Source organism: Botryllus schlosseri, unplaced genomic scaffold, assembly GCF_051294905.1.
Source record: "Botryllus schlosseri isolate E-star unplaced genomic scaffold, Bs_hap1 Bs110a, whole genome shotgun sequence".
In the NCBI taxonomy this organism is placed as follows: domain Eukaryota; kingdom Metazoa; phylum Chordata; class Ascidiacea; order Stolidobranchia; family Styelidae; genus Botryllus; species Botryllus schlosseri.
The window spans coordinates 14,183-31,867 of record NW_027648719.1 but is presented as its reverse complement, the minus strand read 5'-3'; the positions used below and the strand labels follow the sequence as shown (position 1 = coordinate 31,867).

The window sequence follows — 17,685 nt, the reverse complement described above, 5'->3', positions numbered from 1 at the left end:
TATACAAGTGCTACGTCCGATCTCACCCAGCGCATCCATGTCGGCCACTATGCGAGAACTCTTGGTACGAAATTTTCCCAGATTCGATCAAGTTTACCACTTTTAATATGTACACTCAAATATCAAGCATAAGGGGACTTAACATTGCGGTTTCCAGCCCAATTTCCCTTCCGCCATGGATTGACCTACCGGCAAAAGTTGATACATGTCTTCGAAGTTTGGCTTATCATCATCCTAACTCACCGTTCGGACGTGAGTGTCAAGACTACGTAGACACCAACTATGACTTATATTTAAAAATATATACTGATGGCTCCAAAATGGACAGCGGATGTGGTAGTAGTTTTCATGTCAATCTTTTGAACATCTCCTCGAAATTTCGAATCCCCAAAACAACATCTATATTTACAGCAGAGTTGTTCGCGATCTACAAAGCTCTGGAATGGGTTTCCGGACAATGCGAGCCGCCAAGTCATACTAGTATAGCCATTCTTTCGGATAGTCTAAGCGCTTTGGAAGCGATACAGCACCGTTCCTCGACTCATCATTTAATTTCGAAAATATTCGATGTATGCTTAGATCTCTTAAAAAGAGAAATTAATATTGCTTTTATATGGATTCCAGGTCACGAAGGCGTCGGTTTCAATCACGTCGCAGACACCCTCGCAAAGGAGGCCGCCGGGGGCGAAGCAGGAGTCAACGACGAAGAATGTCTGAAAATAACACTATCGGAATGCAAGACTATCATAAACGAGCAATCCGAAAGGTGGTGGACCTCCGAGTTCAATGCGGCAGAGACTGGTATGCACTATCGACGCTTCACTGAAGACAAAGAAAGCACCAAGGAAATGAATAAGCTGGATAAACAATATAGTACAACGCTATTTAGACTCCAGACAGGCCATTGCAAACTCAACGGACACCTGTACCGTATTGGGTGCCATGATGATGGACTATGTGAAATTGTTACTCGGAGGAATCGGTCGAACACTCTTGATCCAGTGCAGCAGATACGACGACCACCGAACTTCACTTAAAGGAGCCGCCGACCAATTAGGCATATGTTTTGTATTGGACAATTTATTATCTGACCCCAGAATGTTTATAAAAGTAGTGGAATTTGTAAATGCCACCGGGGCGAGTCATCTGATTGCTTGACAATGTGGACTTTATTATGGGCCCTTGAGTCATGGTGCGAAATGACTTCGTAGTCGGTGCACCAATTTTCCCTTATTCAACCAACCAACCACAATCTCCCCCCACCAAATAAAATTAAATACAAAATGGACACATCAGCACATCAAAATCACTTTACACGGTCGCCGTACCCAGTGTTGGGATGACTCGAGTCATGACTTGACTCGAGTCAGACTCGAGTCAACTTTTCGGATGACTTGACTTGACTCGAGTCACTTTGCAAAAATGACTTGACTTGACTTGACTCGACGCTTCAGAAATGACGATTGACTCGTGACTCGAAGCACAATCTTCGAGTCAATTTCAAGTCATCAAGCAATCGATGTCGACTAAGTCGCTGAATCTATACCTTACATGTTTTCGACACGCAGTTGTGACCTGTGAGAGCAGCCAGCCTTTCAATAACTGTGTAACCAGGTTATACCGATCGTCCATTGTTATGTCACTGATACATTGACCGCTGACGAAGTAATTCGAGTTCACGGTGTCGTAGACTATAGTCGAAATCCATCAATAGCAGTACTACTAACAATGTATCTCATTTCTAGACTGCTTCGTGCGTAAGAACATCATGTATGATTTAAATCGAACGGCTATAGTCTAAACCAGGGGTTCTCAACTTTCCTTGTACAACGGGCCACATTTTTACAAATAAAGACGCTGCGGGCCGCAGAATATAATTATCATGTATTTATGGGCTACTATTAAATTGTGGGCTACTAGAGCCCATTTAACAGTCGTATACTGGCATTTACTACATTTTCATGCATTCTAGACCTAGAGCATTAATGGACAGCGTTCGTAAGTTTACAGTGGCTGTTTTTGTGTGTGAGAATATGTATCTTCCAGCGGCGCAAGTAAATCCCCATATGGAGCCTGCGTTGCATTCGTTTCTAAGTAGGTATATGCACCCCAAACCCTTCCCACATAGAACTGAACTCCCTGTTCCAATGCATGAGTGATCAGTGAGCAAGTATGAAATTACGGTCACTCTTTCGTTACAGAGGCCCTTATCATGACTCTCAGCTCTCAGCGATAGGAAAAGAAATCTGGTGTTCAGGGTCCTTTCTGAGCATGGCTGATTGAGCCCTGCTCCAATAGTTAGCCTACAGGAGTCAGCTTTGTAAATTTGTTGTTTTTCTCATTTCCTCTGCAAATATGTCTACTCCGATAAAATGCACCCAGATAATTAGCTATGCCGTGTCTGTGGAGTCGGTGGATTCGTCCAATGCGAGGCTAAAGTAGTCTACGCGGCAATGAGGTTCAGAAAATGCGATAAAAGATCGACTGGCATTGCTGTTACTCTTCTGGTCATGGTTGAATCTGACAACTGTAGCTTCGAAATTTGTAAGGTCATGTTGGCCTCGCTGTTAGTTCTGGAAACAGCGAATATTCGCACAGTATGTTGAAGTCTTATTGAAATCGCACCTTCTCTAGCAGATTTCTTGGGTTTAGCGATAATCTAAGCAATTTTGAATGATGCGTCTGTAACGTCGTTTCTAATTTTAACAATGCCTGAAATATGGATTGCTGGGCTTGCCACCAAGCTAGCATCGTTTTTCTGAGATCAGGCGATATGTGAAACTCCGGAAGAAACAGGCGTGCCGGTATCATATTAAGCTTCGATGCTTCGTTACAACAACTGTTCTTTGACAAATATGACACATCGGCTTTCCATTTATATCTGGGAAAGTAAATTCATTGCTCGACACAGGGTTACAAACCCAGCATTTGATGTTTTCGTTTCTAGTACTTGTTTCTGCTCCAACCATTCGCGGTGTGTGAAACACTTTTTAAAAGTGTTCTACGCAGCGAGATTATCTTGAAGTAGAGTGCAGCAGCCGAATACCGATTCAAAACAATAACAATCTAAACTTCAGCATAGGCCTATATCAAGAAACCAGAACACATCAAAAAATGAGTAATCAAACGAAACAGAGACAGTGCGATAAGATAGCTAAGTAGCTAAATTAATTTGTAACAATTCTGTGACTGTAGTAATTGCTTCCGTAATGAATGATGTCGCGGGCCGCAAAATAAACGTCTGCGGGCCGCATGCGGCCCGCGGGTTGAGAACCCCTGGTCTAAACGTATCCGTATATGATACTTGCCAACAATTGGTTTGGCTCAAATTGTGTATTATTATGTATGTGTAGAGGGTCTGTGTAATGTGTATTGCATTATTCTTCCCTCTGTGCTGTGGGTGATTGCTACGGGCTATACAATTACCCACGTAGCTTAGCGGTTCTACGCAGTTAATGCGGCATGATTTTGATTGGGTCTTCCAGATGTCGGCCCCTATGGTTATAAACCATATGTACGTAGACTACATGCCCGATAGACCAAATAATCGACATGTCGCAAAGTGCAAATTATGTGGATCAAAAGTATCCGATCGGTTCGGTACGACTTCGAATTTCACTCGTCATTTGAAGGGAAAGCATTTATCTGAGTAAGTACAATTCATATTTTCACATTTTGATATTTTCGCACATCAGTATGTCCTACGTTGTAGGTATAGTAGTGTCAGTATTTCTTACGCTAACGGAATGCATGCCTAGGTCTAAAGATGCGTGCATAGGCCGACTACTTCGTGATTGAACGCACGAAATTGTTACTGAGCCAGAGGCAAGTCATAGCAATAGGCTTTGAAATGTAGGCGACGAATGCATCTCTAAATTGGACTTGTATCGAAGGAGCGCTACAGAATTAGCCAGGCAAAGCGGTACGATCTACGATACCTACACTACAGTTGAGTCTTACAAGCTCAAACTATAGGCCTAGCCGAACCTGACAGCGCATGTTTTTAAGGTTGCTGGCGGTTTCACGCAATTTAGATGATCACTGGCTTTGACTATGCTTCAAACATGCATGCCTTGTCTATTAGGGTGGAGTGAAAATGACTTTTTTTTTCAAATCAAAAAAAGGCCTTCCTCAATCCTGACAAATGCCCTAAAACTTCAGGAAAAAGTGACTTCAGGGGATTACCCCCATTTTCCAGCCAGCAACCCCCCAATTTCTGTGCGTGGGGGGGTAAAATGGCCCATCTCGGCAACCGCTGGTCGGAGAGTCATGATATATAGCTCAAAATCTGCGGAAACATCATGTTTCTATCTGTCTTAAGAGGAAAGTTTTCTCTATAGTGAACACAAAGCGATTTATAGCCAAAAAACAGTAAAATCGCCATTTTTCCAAATTTTGACGTTGCACAGTGCAGTTATTTACTCTTAATAAGCCATGTTTTGTTTTTACAGATTGTTACGCTACACCTAGATACTTAACAAAGTAGCCTATCGCAGGATTTATGATCACAATTATGGTGGGAACTAGACGAAGTGGAGAACATATCAAGATTTGGCATGGTGGCGAAAAGTTTACTGGTTGTGAAAAGTTTCCACCTGGTTTACTGCCCACAAAACGGCAAGTGATAGAGAGAATGCTCCACTTTAAGAACTTTCGCACTCAAAAAACTGCGTCACAAGTTGCGAAAGAAATCTATGACATATGGGTGTTTTGCAATATTTATCCTTTGCACCAACGTTCCATAACCCGAAGGAGTCAATCGCTGGTCATAGATTTTAGTAAACTCGACCGGTGGCCAAAAAACAAACGTACTAAATCGTACTTGGAAAAGCAAGCAATTTTTTTATCCAATGTAGATGAATTGTATGACATCTTCTGTACAGATGAGGATCAACGAAAAGAGTTGGAAAAACAGCATAAGTTGCGAATGACTGAGGAGGATTGGAAATTTTACAATGATCAAAAGGGGCCACGTGCTGAAAGATGTCTGGATAGTATCGTGCCTTTGGATTCATCCGACCAAATGTTTACACGCCGGTTAACATCACAACTGAACACCAGAACTTCCGCACCCGCAGCCCAAAGTGAAATGGAGGTCGATCTGTATGCTGAGCATGCCTCAGAGTTTGAATCAACAAGCACAGACTCTTCCACAATTCACAGTCACCTTTCCAATATTTCCAGCTCTTCATCCCAATCAACTGAATTCCCAACCCAGAACCGAAAAAAATGGCCGAATTTTGCCAGAATGTGTGAAAGATTTCAAATATCGGACCAAGCTGCAGCTGCAGTTGCTAACAGCGTTTTGGTAGATGTTGGATTGGTTACCGATCATGATAAAAATTTGGTGATTGACCGAAGCAAGTTACGAAGAGAACGTGACAGATGCAGAGAGGCACTACGGCAAGAAGAGCAACAAAACTTTAGTATGGTGGATGGTATGTACTTTGATGGTCGTAAAGATGCCACACAAATGGTTATGCACGGTCCAAACGAGAAGTACTACAGATCTCTTCAATTGGAAGAACACTAAAGTGTAGTTGGTGAGCCAGGGAGTTATTACCTCACCCACCTTTCTCCTGAAGATGGAAAGGGCATGACCATAGCTCAGCATCTATTCAATGCAATAAAAGATACAGAATTGCAAGATAAACTGGCAGTTGTCGGTACAGATGGTACTGCATCCATGACAGGAAAACATAATGGATGCATTAGAAGCCTGGAAGAGTTGCTGAATAAGCCACTTCAATGGATAGTATGTCTGCTTCATGCTAATGAATTGCCTTTGCGGCACGTGTTTGCAAGTCTCGACGGTGTTACAAGTGGCCCAGATACATTTGCCGGTCCAATTGGAAAAAAACTACATGGAAGTGTATCTTGTTGGCCAGTTACTCAATTCAAAAAGCTCTCGCCACCACTTTTGGCCTTTCCAAAGCTCCCACCCGAAGTTGTGAATGACTTAAGTACGGACCAGTTATATGCTTATAAAGTGTGCTGGGCAATTATTCAAGGAAACGTTGATGATGATCTCGCTTATTTGTAGGTTGGACCAGTTGTGCATTCAAGATGGCTAACTTTGGGATGCAGAGTTTTACGGTATTATGTGACAGTTGATGAACCGTCTTTGAACCTGCAGATTCTGGCTCGTTTTTGCCTTGAAGTATATTTCCCGACTTGGTTTGAGATCAAGCTAAACAAACATATAACACATGGATCCAGAAACTTCTTCAACTTGATTCAACGGGTTTTGAATTTCTCTGACCAAAACGTTCGGAAAATTGCTTTGAATGTCGTGATAAGAAACGGTTATTTCGCACACCCCGAAAATATTATGATTGCAATGCTGGCAGATGATAATGCAGACATACGAAATAAGGGTGTGACCAAGGTGCTTGCGATGCGAAAACATGCCGCTGAACAAAATTCACTTATGTACATTGAAAGTCAGAACAGTTCCATCTGCGGTCCTATTCGTTTATTCCAAGTCCCTGAGTTGAACTTGGAAGCAAAGGCATACCACGAGTTGGTTAATATTGAAGCATATCAACAACTTCCTCCAGCGACTAAGCATTTGACTGATGCAGAGTTGGAAGAATGCCGCGAGAAGCCCCTAATTTTGCTTCATCCATGTCACAACCAAATAGTGGAACGACATGTGAAGCTGGTAACAGAAGCGTCAACACAAGTCTCCGGATTTAAAAGACGAGATGGCCTCATTCGCCAAAAAATCAAATCCCGTAAACTAATGAAAAAATTTGAAACAAAAATGAATTTTTAATATGTCGTTAAATGTGAAATTGTGAATGTTTCGTTATGATGTTTGGAACCGATTTAAAAAAAAAAACTGTGTTGTGAATATATTTTTGTTATGGGCCCAATATTCGGTATTGTCAGATGTCAGTGTATTACTTTTCTTGTCAAAAAAACTGATGACGGATCAGAATTCATCAAAATAAATGCTGAATTTCAACAAAAATGTGCTGATAAATTGTTTTTTTGTTATAACTCATTTTGTGTTCACAATAGAGAAAACTTTCCTCTTAAGACAGATAGAAACATGATGTTTCCGCAGATTTTTAGCTATATATCATGACTCTATGACCAGCGGTTGCCGAGATGGGCCATTTTACCCCCCCACGCACAGAAATTGGGGGGTTGCCGGCTGGAAAATTGGGGTAATCCCCTGAAGTCACTTTTTCCTGAAGTTTTAGGGCATTTGTCAGGATTGAGGAAGGCCTATTTTGGATTTGAAAAAAAAAGTCATTTTCACTCCACCCTATTGTCTATGCATCTGTTTTGGGCGCTGGTGTCTGAACGTGAGAAATATAATGGAACTTACACGCGGCTACAGGACGACGGTTCAATGATGCAAGCTTCTTTTGTTATAGAGTCGTAATTAAAATCAAATTCACATTCACCAATTAAAATTAAAAAGATTTTCCTTCAACTTCTGCGTAGAATACGTTATTAATTTGTACCGCCATCCAGCATCCAAACCAGTGGTTCCCAAACTTTTTCGGTGTCAGGGCCAAATTTAGAATTTCAGGGCACGGCCGGGGCCGCAAGCATACCAGTACAATTAAACGAACCCAAATGTCATCGAAATATGAAAATTGGCATTGTTCCGATCAGTCACTTAACTCCATTGGCCATTGTTATGATCATTGTGTTGCTTCACTCCCATTGTTCAGAACAGACGACCTTTGGAGGCTAATTCGGAGTAGTTTTATTGCACTGGCGAGATTCCAATTTGCGTTTTTGGAATCAGTGCGAAACTAGCTTTCGATAAGACCTGGCCTATCAAATTATGTGCACGCTTCGGTCGTGAGCTATAGGACTACCAATATCCTGCTTACGGGGCGATTTAGGGAGGCAGGTTTTATCGCCTGGACGCACGAAGTGCGAAAATTTTCTGTGATTCATGATTGAATCGGTCAATAAGATCGAGAATTGCATATATATTGCCATCAATTTTCATCCTCTCTCTATGCTCACGTAATCAGTTTTACAGGTAGACCCGATAGGGAAGTGTGTTTGAAAAGGTAGGGCGCCTCAATAATAATTAAACATCTTCGGACGAATATACCCGTTGGCAGGAACGAAACAGCACTTCGTCAGCCCCCCCCCAAATAAAATAGTAAACTTGGGTCTTGGTCTTCCATAGGGTGATAAACCTATCCCTATCACCCTGTTCGCTTTTCCGCGAAACTAGTTGTATCGTAAGTGAGTCAGCGCGAAGCGCGAAAATTTTCAATAATTCATGATAAAATCGGTCAATATGATCGGGAATTGCCTATATATTGCTATCAATTACTTGTCCTCGCTGCTCACGTAATCAGATTTACTGTTAGAGGTGTCTTGGAAACTGTAAGGCCCATTAGTATGATTTCGTGACCTCCTGTCTGCTATATATAAAAATATAGAATCGCCCATACAAGCTTCTAATCTTAGAGACGCACACGATTTCAAATTGGTATTTCTTCAGTGGAATATAAATATTCCCTGCGGGATAGGGTATTTGTCTCGTGAGGTTGAAATTTCCAAGACAGTATTTTGTATATATAACGACATTTTCGGTCATCATAAGGGCAGTCCTGTCCGGCCAAGATTTTCTCGCTTGGTGTGTCGTGGCGCGGTAAAGGCTAAAGCCGATATGCCCAATGCCCATTTTTATAAATCTCGCGCATTTTTTCATGGGATGCATGAGTACCCAAAAATCATGATATTTGGCAGCATGAAATCACGCCTAGAGCAAAATAAAATCGAAAAAAGATGCATAAATTTTCCAAAAAATACTCTATAATTCATGCTCAGTCACGAAATAATTTTAAGCCCCGTTCGAGCTCCCCCACCCCTTCATTTGGGGTTTGGCGTGCGGCAGTTACAGTCCTGTCTTTACCTATATCTACAGCTACTGCTCGTTTAACTGGACGTAACGATAGCAGTCTACTCACGACTTTCCTGCAATCTTAATTGAAAACTCCAGACTCCAAGCCAAGCTAGTGTATTTTATAAAGATAAATTTAATTTTTTGTCATAACTCGATTTCCTAATATCTTTGGGGCCGCAAGAAGGCTAGTTGGGGGCCGCATGCGGCCCTCAGGGCCGCACTTGGGAATCACTGATCCAAACAGTTCGCAGGCACAAATCACCAACAGCAACCTCGTCGATCATTGCCATATCAGTCTGGTACTGATTTAAAACGAAGTAGTCGATATTTTTATAGAATACAAAGCGCTTCCTAGTTCACCCCAATTGCTTTTATGGGAACGATTTCAGTTTGAGGAGCTTCATTGAATACACCCTAGAAAGCTTTTTGTTCAGCGAAATTTAAATGAACATTCACCGTTCGTTCCAATATCTTGAATGAAGTGTGTTTTTATACAGGTATCAAGAATACACCAACTCAAAAGCGCGAAAGGGGAATGTACAAAGCATAACACCGTACCTTTTGGGATCCTCAAAAATGCTTCCAGGCAGTACCCAAGCCCAGGCCATCACTAATTCCATTTTAATGGATTTAATTGTTCAGGAGGGCATGCCCCTCAGAATAGTGGATTCGGTTGGTTTCAACCGATTTCTCGAGACTATTAATTCCAGATACCGTTCCCCATGTCGTAAGACATTTGTTGGCCTTCTTGTCAAAAAACGGAATGAAATCAAGGGAAATATAAAAAGAAAATTGGCACAATGTGAAACGGTAAACATTACTGTAGACATATGGTCTGATAGAAGAATGCGTTCCTACATTGGTATAACCTGTCATGTGCTAATTGAAGAATCAAATTCACTAAATTTAAAGTCATATACACTGGCATGTCAAAGGTTTGTAGGAAAACACACCAGTGCCAACATCATTGCCTATTTTGAACAAATGATGGAGGAGTATGGCATAAAAAACAAGGTTGAGTTCGTTATTACTGACAATGCGTCCAACATGAAAAAGGCTTTCCGAGTGAGCTTTCCCGAGTGCAGTATAGTTGAATTCGTTCTGAAGTAGCAAAGTAGCGTAACCTGTGTATTGTAGGTAATTGCTGCGCTATACTTAACTTGAACGTCAACTCTGTAGTAAGTTCTTGACACAAGAGATTGCTCAATACAGTATTTATTCGTCGTCGATGTTTATCGTAGGTAGCGTAAAATGAGTCTGGTCTGATGTGAGAGAGACTCTATAGTTTTGCAGTCTCTCGAACGAGAGAGTGACTACTTGCAATATTGCGTCATTAGTATTTACTAAATATGCGTTGTGTAGTACGTGATTTAATTATAATAAGCTCCATGATAATTATTGGTTGATTGTTTGTTAACTTAAACCTTTAAGTTGCCGAGCAACTGCACTGCTCCCTCTTCAGAAAAGAGATTACAATAGGTCTAAATGTCAGATAATAAAGTTAATTAATCAGTTATAGCATAGAGTGTGTATCACATAACTAGAAAAATGTATACGTGGGAAAATGATGTCCAAATGTTCAAGTCTAATTGATGGAGCTATGAGCAAGTATTTATACATTCATTTTATAATGTACATAATTGTCATGAAACAAATACACAATAAAGAAATCTAATCCTAACAAACTAATCCTACAAATCACTCACGCTGAGCGTCACAACTGTCCATGTCACTGTCGTGACCGCGCGCGCGGGGCTAATAAACTTGTTGAAACCTCGTTATCCAGACCATCTGTTTGAGCACGGTCAGTCAGTCAATATATAACAGTATAAAACATACCCGCCGGGCTGGCATATACTGCGTTACTCGGATTTACTCGTTCATGGGCAGACGCGGACGAATCTTCGTATTACGTGGTCGTTTCTGCTTGGTATTGTGCAGAATTTTGGGAATCCTTGGGCGAAATCTCGGGCTGTGGTCGTTTATCACTGCTGTGATTCTCGCATAATCCATTGGCACGTTGTGTCGTTGTGGTTGTTGTTGTTGTGCGGTTTCGTCGCCGCCAGATGCAATAGGTGGTGTGATCTCCTGGACTGGTACACAATCGTCAGAAGTAGTCAGGTCGTTGGTCGATGTGTCCGATTCGATAGTCGGATTGAATGTTTGATTGTGTGCATCTGGGTTGGAAGTAGTGGTTGTTTCGGCGACATTTGTTGAGTCTGCGAGAGATTTGGTATCGTCCTCGAGATTGTCAGAATCGTGGCCCGTACGGATCGTTTGCAGTTCGTTAGCGTCGCCATGAACGTTGTGAGTAATCCTTTCATCAACAGCATACCGTCGCCGGCGGAGTCGTGCACGGAGGGCCTGCAATGAACTAGCGGCAGATTCACGATGCACAATTAAACGTTCTCTAAGCCTATGACGATTACAACACTGAACGAGATGAGTGGTCGGGCGCTTAGTGTTCCGTCCGGGAAGTATAAGTTGTTGTGGACGGTGATGTTTTGTGTTATGCAATGCATTTTGTATAAGAACGAGTCGAACACACCCAGTCTTGAGTTGTAGGGTGCTATGTTGAACGTCGAGTCCGGTGACATTGGTGTCAGCGATTTGTGGACGTTGTAAAATTGTTGTTCTATTGTGCAACTGAGGTAGTCCAGGTGTGAAATCAGTCGCCTGTGTCTATCCATTGAATCATCATGTAATTCCTGCATCTGTCCTAGCAGGAGACGCGTAGAAGTACTTGAGCCGTTGAGGCTTTCCGTCGAAAGTTTCAGCCCAAGGGTCTTAGCATCTCTTAAACTGCAGCGGATTGGAACTAGGTAAAATCCTCCTGTGACGCAGACTGCTCGTCTAGGCAAGCAGCGGATCAGATCGGAATTACACGTGTGCACAGACTGAAAAGATAGAGCTAGGTCTGGTATTTCCACCCTTGATACTTCGTGGTTGCTGTTTGTATGCATTAAGATGTTTGTACGCATCCTAATTGGTACCGTAGGACACGCATATTTGTTTGTGATGGAGGGAGGCCATATGACCGTTCCCTGGTCTGTTTGACAATTCCCAACCTTTGCTTTACATCCAGAGAGATCCGATATATCGGCTCGTAGTTTGCTTGTTATCGAATCGTATACAATCGGTATTGTATGCACGATTAGGTTGCGTAGAAACCCAGAGCGTGAACTCGCCCATTTCCACTTCAAGTGTAGTTTGTTGGTAGTTGAAAGTAGTCCGTCAGCTTGTTCGGTCAGCTGTCCATATGCAGACAAATGTGTGACAATTGCGTGTTGACATTCCACTAACTGGATACTGTAACGTCGTTCTTCGCCTATATTTTGCGAGTATGAACCAAAAAAAAAGAAATGTGTCTCCCAATATTGCTCAGTTACGAAACACATCTTTCCATCTAGATTGTGAAATCGGTTTGTCAAGGCGTAGATATTTGCTAGGCACGATTTCGAGTGCATAATCGGGTCGTGTTTGCACTTGTTTGGTGGTTGAATATCGATCAAGTCAGAAGCGGCTTCACGTCGACATACGTTAGCCGTGATAGAAATCGGAGTATCGTTTCCTTTAGCTGGGCGGGCGAACAGCCATGCCGTCAAAAGTGACAGGACAATCGATTGCGGATAAAACATAATCCTTGAGTGCGTGCGGCTTGGAAATGGCACGTCCTGTTCTCGTCGTAATAATTTTATCAATAATAGCAGGTCTGCAAGGTAAATTCGAGTCGTTACCGTCTTGAACAATTTCAAAATCTCGCTCGCTCAAAATCTGCTCGCTTGAATCTGCAATAACATCTGAACCGGATGCGCTGGCTACTGGCTCGACTGCGCTCTGAATCTGAATTGTGTTTTCAACGTTAGCAGCGATGTTCGTTCGGCCTACATGTGTTGTGGCCACGTGGTTTTCAGCATCGTGAGAATCGGATGTAAACTGCTTGTTTGCGTTCGGTCGAGAAAAATCTGAGATGCGATCGTCGTCGCAATACATGACTTTGACATCGTATAATGCTACGTTACGTGTTCGACCCGAGATTGCGATTTGAAGATGATGTTTCCATCGGTGTAAAACCCGGAAAGGTCCTAGATAATGCTTGCGTAACCCTTGCATCTGCGATGGTTCCATAACATATACATATTGGCAAGGGTGAAATTTGTTCGGAAAATAATGAACACGTGACAGTCCAGATAAAGCCTGTTTCGGGCGTCGTCTGATGTCTGAATGGATCAAAAACACCCATATGGCAATGCAATAACAAAGAAATACAAGATAAAGTGTGAGCCAGTTCGGGTGAAGGGGGTCGACTTCGTTAATTTGCAGGACGATGCCGGTCGGCTTCACCGCTTCTAAAAATTTTGAGCAGTGTTGGAGTTGTTCAAGGTGCTGACATATGCCTCCCATTGACAAGATGCGGTGTCGCTGCATTTCTTAGCTTTCGTGCCATATTTATTGTGATACCAGCATAAAGCGAAACCGTGGCCTCCAGAAGTCAACTGAGATCCGCTGTCCTTGCGTTGATCAACTTCGCGTTGTAGCTTCAGTACAAGCGCTTTCAAGGATGCTTCTTCCTCATCTCTCTGTCGGTCTGCCACCTTAGCTGCGTGTGTGGTGTTGGTGTGTATAGCATTGATGTGTCTTTCTTCTGCTAACTGAGCTGCTGCTGTTTGTGCCACGACTAGCAATTCATCGATGTTGCTAGTACGGAGTTTGAGCAGTAAGAATGGACGTAGGCGATGGTCCACGATATGATGGAATACGTATTCCATTCCATATACTGAATTCATCATTCGCGTCCTGGCTACACAATCAAGAAGACCGTTGTGGTATGTGATGACAGCGTCGTACGCCTGTTCAGGTGTAAGATCATTCAATTTCAGAAGATTCACGATAAGGCCAAAGTTGTTTGCTGATTCCTTAGCCTCCGGTTGGTATCTGCGTAGTAATGCTAGCTTCGCTGTTTTGTAGCTGTTAATAGCCTTTGTGTTGATTGGAAACGTCATAGCGCGTTCCAAGACGTGTTGTTTGATATTCAGCATGAGGTAGCATGATTTAGCGTGATCTGTCGTAATGTTGTTCGCTTCAAATGTTGATTCAGCAACTGTGAAAAACGCGCTTGGTCTGTCTTCATCAAAGATATTGCGTTTCAGTTTGTTAACTACAACAGTCATTTCTCTGTTCTCAACTGCTTCGAGATCCTGAATCAGTTCGGTATCTGTTTGTGATGGTGCAATTGGTGCTGAAATTACTGGTGGTTGTGCGACATGTTCTGAATTCACTGATGTTTGTGCGACATGTGTTTGCGCTGATTGCGATTGCCGCGCGGTTTGAGATCGCGTCGCGGTGACTGTTCTGCGTGATGTAACGTTTGTGAAATCCGGCGTGTGCGATGTGCGCCCTGCCGATGTGTGTGGCCCGTCAATCTCGGGTTCGTCATCTGTTGTGTGACCGTCTGATAGGTCCTGCTCAGCATTTGTGTCGTCTGGCAGTTCTGTGTCGTCGGCTACTTCTGTGTCACGATTCATTAAAGTGTCCATATTGTGTTTATGTGCCGTGTCGACGTGATCCTTAGCGGCCTGTTCTCTAGTTTGATGTTTAGTCTCGCTAGTCTGTCTGTCGGGTTGTCCCGCTACTACTTCGACCTTAGGTTTAGCGTCCTTAGGGCCTGTGCCAACTTTAGGGTTGGGGGTAGGTGTTTTAATATGTTTGCCGCCACTAGCCATGAAAGTACTATTGCATGCACACTTCTAATTGAAATGAAAGGTACACAATAATCGCGAATATAATGAGGCGTAAAATAAGCACACCACAAGCGAATTTGATCGTGAAATCTGCCGTAGCTATTGCAATGAAAGTGTTACCGGATGGTCGATGTCCGGTACGGGTATAGTCCGTTGTTGCACGATATCGTTGTAGTCGTACGATATAAAGTTCGTTGTACGTAATCCCTTGTTCACCGAGCACGTGGTACCATATAGTTGAATTCGTTCTGAAGTAGCAAAGTAGCGTAACCTGTGTATTGTAGGTAATTGCTGCGCTATACTTAACTTGAACGTCAACTCTGTAGTAAGTTCTTGACACAAGAGATTGCTCAATACAGTATTTATTCGTCGTCGATGTTTATCGTAGGTAGCGTAAAATGAGTCTGGTCTGATGTGAGAGAGACTCTATAGTTTTGCAGTCTCTCGAACGAGAGAGTGACTACTTGCAATATTGCGTCATTAGTATTTACTAAATATGCGTTGTGTAGTACGTGATTTAATTATAATAAGCTCCATGATAATTATTGGTTGATTGTTTGTTAACTTAAACCTTTAAGTTGCCGAGCAACTGCAGCAGCGACACCGAAGATGATGTGGCGGACACTCCCAGTGATGACATGAGGGATTGGGAAGACCCCGAAGGATTTACTGTATTGAGTCGTGAAATTTGCGACACAGCCAAAAGAGGTCGCTTGTCATGTTTTGCACACACTCTGCAGCTTTGCATCAAAGACGGTTTGGATCACATAAAATGCATTCGACCAGCTTTGTCAAAACTCAGCAAACTGTCAAGCATATTGCATAGCAGCACAAATTTCCTGAATTTATTCGAAGCCAAGTTTGGTAGCAACAAATCAATACCAGCTTCAAATTTCACAAGATGGAACTCAACTCTGATACAAGTTGAAAAAGTAATTATGCTTGACCACGGAAAATTATCCGAATTGTGTAAAGAAGCCGGCCATGCTGAGCTAATATTTAGTGGAAGGGAGTGGGGACAACTTTCTGAATTAGAGTCAATTCTGGGACCGTTCCTCACGGCGACAAATCTGACGCAGGGCGAACATATTCCCACAATTAGCTGTGTTTTACCTACTATTTTAGCATTGAACAGGCACCTCAAAAAACACTTGGGCAGCGCAAAGCACACGAAACCCTTGGTTGAAGGCCTAAAGAATTCTTTGTCACAAAGGTTCTGTGGTATTTTCAGCAATGTTGACGTAATTGATGATTACAGTGATCTTGGTAATTCCGAAGCATTCGGTGAGGAGGTGTATCTACTAGCAGCTGTATTAGACCCGAGATTTCAAATGCGATGGATGGTTGACATCGATGCATCGGAAAATGCCAGGGCAATATTGCGCAACAAAATAACCGATTTAGTGACAACGCTTGCAGAACGGGTAACAGCGTCGTCCGACTCATCAAGCGAGAAGGAAGATGAGTATGATGGGCCTCCTAATAAATATGGGAAACTTTTTGCATCATAATGGAAGAAGGGGGTTAGCTAAAAAGCAGCAAGTTTCAGCACTGACCCAATTCCTCAAGTATTTGGATTCGGATGGAATAGCTACCCACATGGCACTAGAAGACATTTGTCCAATTACATACTGGGGAGAGAATAAAAAAAATCTGAATTTGTTGTATAACCTGGCGAAACGGGTGCTGGCTATACCCGCGTCGAGTGCCCCTGTGGAAAGAGTTTTTAGTCAGGGTGGCATCCTAATGCGACCCCACAGAGCCCGGCTATCTCTTGCTACTTTGTCAGACTTAAAATTCGTGAAATGTAACGCGAATATTTAGCTCGAACGAATTTCCGGGCTATGCGTCAATATGTCGACGTTTCGTTATCACTGCATGTGTCTATAAATTTAAAATGTGTACTCTGAATTGTGGGTACTCTCTTTCCGTTTCGCAATTCGAATAAAGTAAGACCACAGTGCTGTTTTCGAGTGATCTTATACTGTCAGGCTAAGTGTCAGTGTCGGCGTGATTGATCCTTATGGCAAAATAAGCGTGTTTTATGTTGTGGCCCAGATGTCGGGTGTGCACCAGAAATTTGTTTTAAATTTGGTTTACTACGATATGTCAGAGCAATACAATATCCTGCTCGATCGTGCATAACACAATGTTCGTTACTCGATCGATTCAGAATACATGGCGAGTCAATCTGCAACCAGTTTGGAAATCATGTCTCGTAAGCTACTTCGAAAATTCAACTTGACTTGAATTGTGACTTGACTCGTGACTTGACTTGACTTGACTCGAGTCACCTCCAAAAATCGTGTGACTTGACTTGACTCGAGTCACTTTTGAAAATCGATTGACTTGACTTGACTCGAGTCAAAATGTCCAATGACTCGAGATGACTCGTGACTCGAAGGTAGTGACTTGATCCCAACACTGTTATTAACCTATGCAATCGTTAGGTCTTTTCGTCTTCTTATTGTTTGTTGGTACTGATTATAAGTGGATGCTGCACATTGTTTGGTCTCTATTGATTAAAGATTAACTGACCCAAATAAAGCGTTTTTATGACTAATTCGAGTCTGAAAATGTCTATTTAGAGGTCGATGCCAAAACTGCCAAAAATAAAAAAATGCCGCATATGCCAGAAATAACACGGCCTGCCCATCACATTAAAAATACTTTGGTATTTTTTCGATCATAGCCTACCGTTTTCATTGCACTGGTGACTAATGACTATGTTTGTTTGTTTGTTTTTGGGGTATTCATGGTGTTTGTCGACTACTATGGTCATTTACACCAGGCCGATATTCTTCTTATTTTCCGTAACTGCCGACTTATAGCACGGCCCACATCTAGGCTTTTGTAAGACACCGCTGACGCGGATGAGGTGGCGAGGAGGAGCCTATAGGTAAACCTTTAACACTTAGGTATGGTTGGTGACTATGTTGTGATGATGTTGACTTCGGAAATGTGTTATTTCCAGAAACGTTCGTAGCTACGAGCTATATGTTTCGTATGCTACGATACCGCGAATTAAGGTTTCAAAGCTTCAACAGTTAAAAT

General features: G+C 42.4%; 2 protein-coding genes across 2 annotated transcripts; both read left to right on the top strand.

The window, feature by feature from the left end:
- The first annotated feature begins 320 nt into the window (after positions 1–320).
- LOC145432726 (uncharacterized) lies at positions 321–1,037 on the top strand. The gene has a single exon (XM_080309552.1). It carries the CDS (start codon positions 321–323, stop codon positions 1,035–1,037), a length of 717 nt encoding a protein of 238 aa, XP_080165678.1.
- A 2,017-nt stretch (positions 1,038–3,054) lies between these two features.
- On the top strand, positions 3,055–16,596 carry LOC145432725 (uncharacterized). Its single transcript, XM_080309551.1, has 4 exons — positions 3,055–3,649; positions 9,388–9,955; positions 15,210–15,302; positions 16,063–16,596. Exons 1-4 carry the CDS (start codon positions 3,456–3,458, stop codon positions 16,453–16,455), a joined length of 1,248 nt encoding a protein of 415 aa, XP_080165677.1. The 5' UTR covers positions 3,055–3,455; the 3' UTR covers positions 16,456–16,596.
- The last annotated feature ends 1,089 nt before the right edge of the window (positions 16,597–17,685 follow it).

What these genes read in the sequence shown, in the direction of transcription:
- LOC145432726 (XM_080309552.1), top strand. Translation starts at nt 321, where the DNA reads ATGGACAGCGGATGTGGTAGTAGTTTTCATGTCAATCTTTTGAACATC.
- LOC145432725 (XM_080309551.1), top strand. Translation starts at nt 3,456, where the DNA reads ATGCGGCATGATTTTGATTGGGTCTTCCAGATGTCGGCCCCTATGGTT. An exon ending in AAGGGAAAGCATTTATCTGA is followed by an intron (nt 3,650 to 9,387) that starts GTAAGTACAATT and finishes GTTTTTATACAG; the next exon opens with GTATCAAGAATACACCAACT. An exon ending in AAGACCCCGAAGGATTTACT is followed by an intron (nt 15,303 to 16,062) that starts GTATTGAGTCGT and finishes AACGGGTAACAG; the next exon opens with CGTCGTCCGACTCATCAAGC.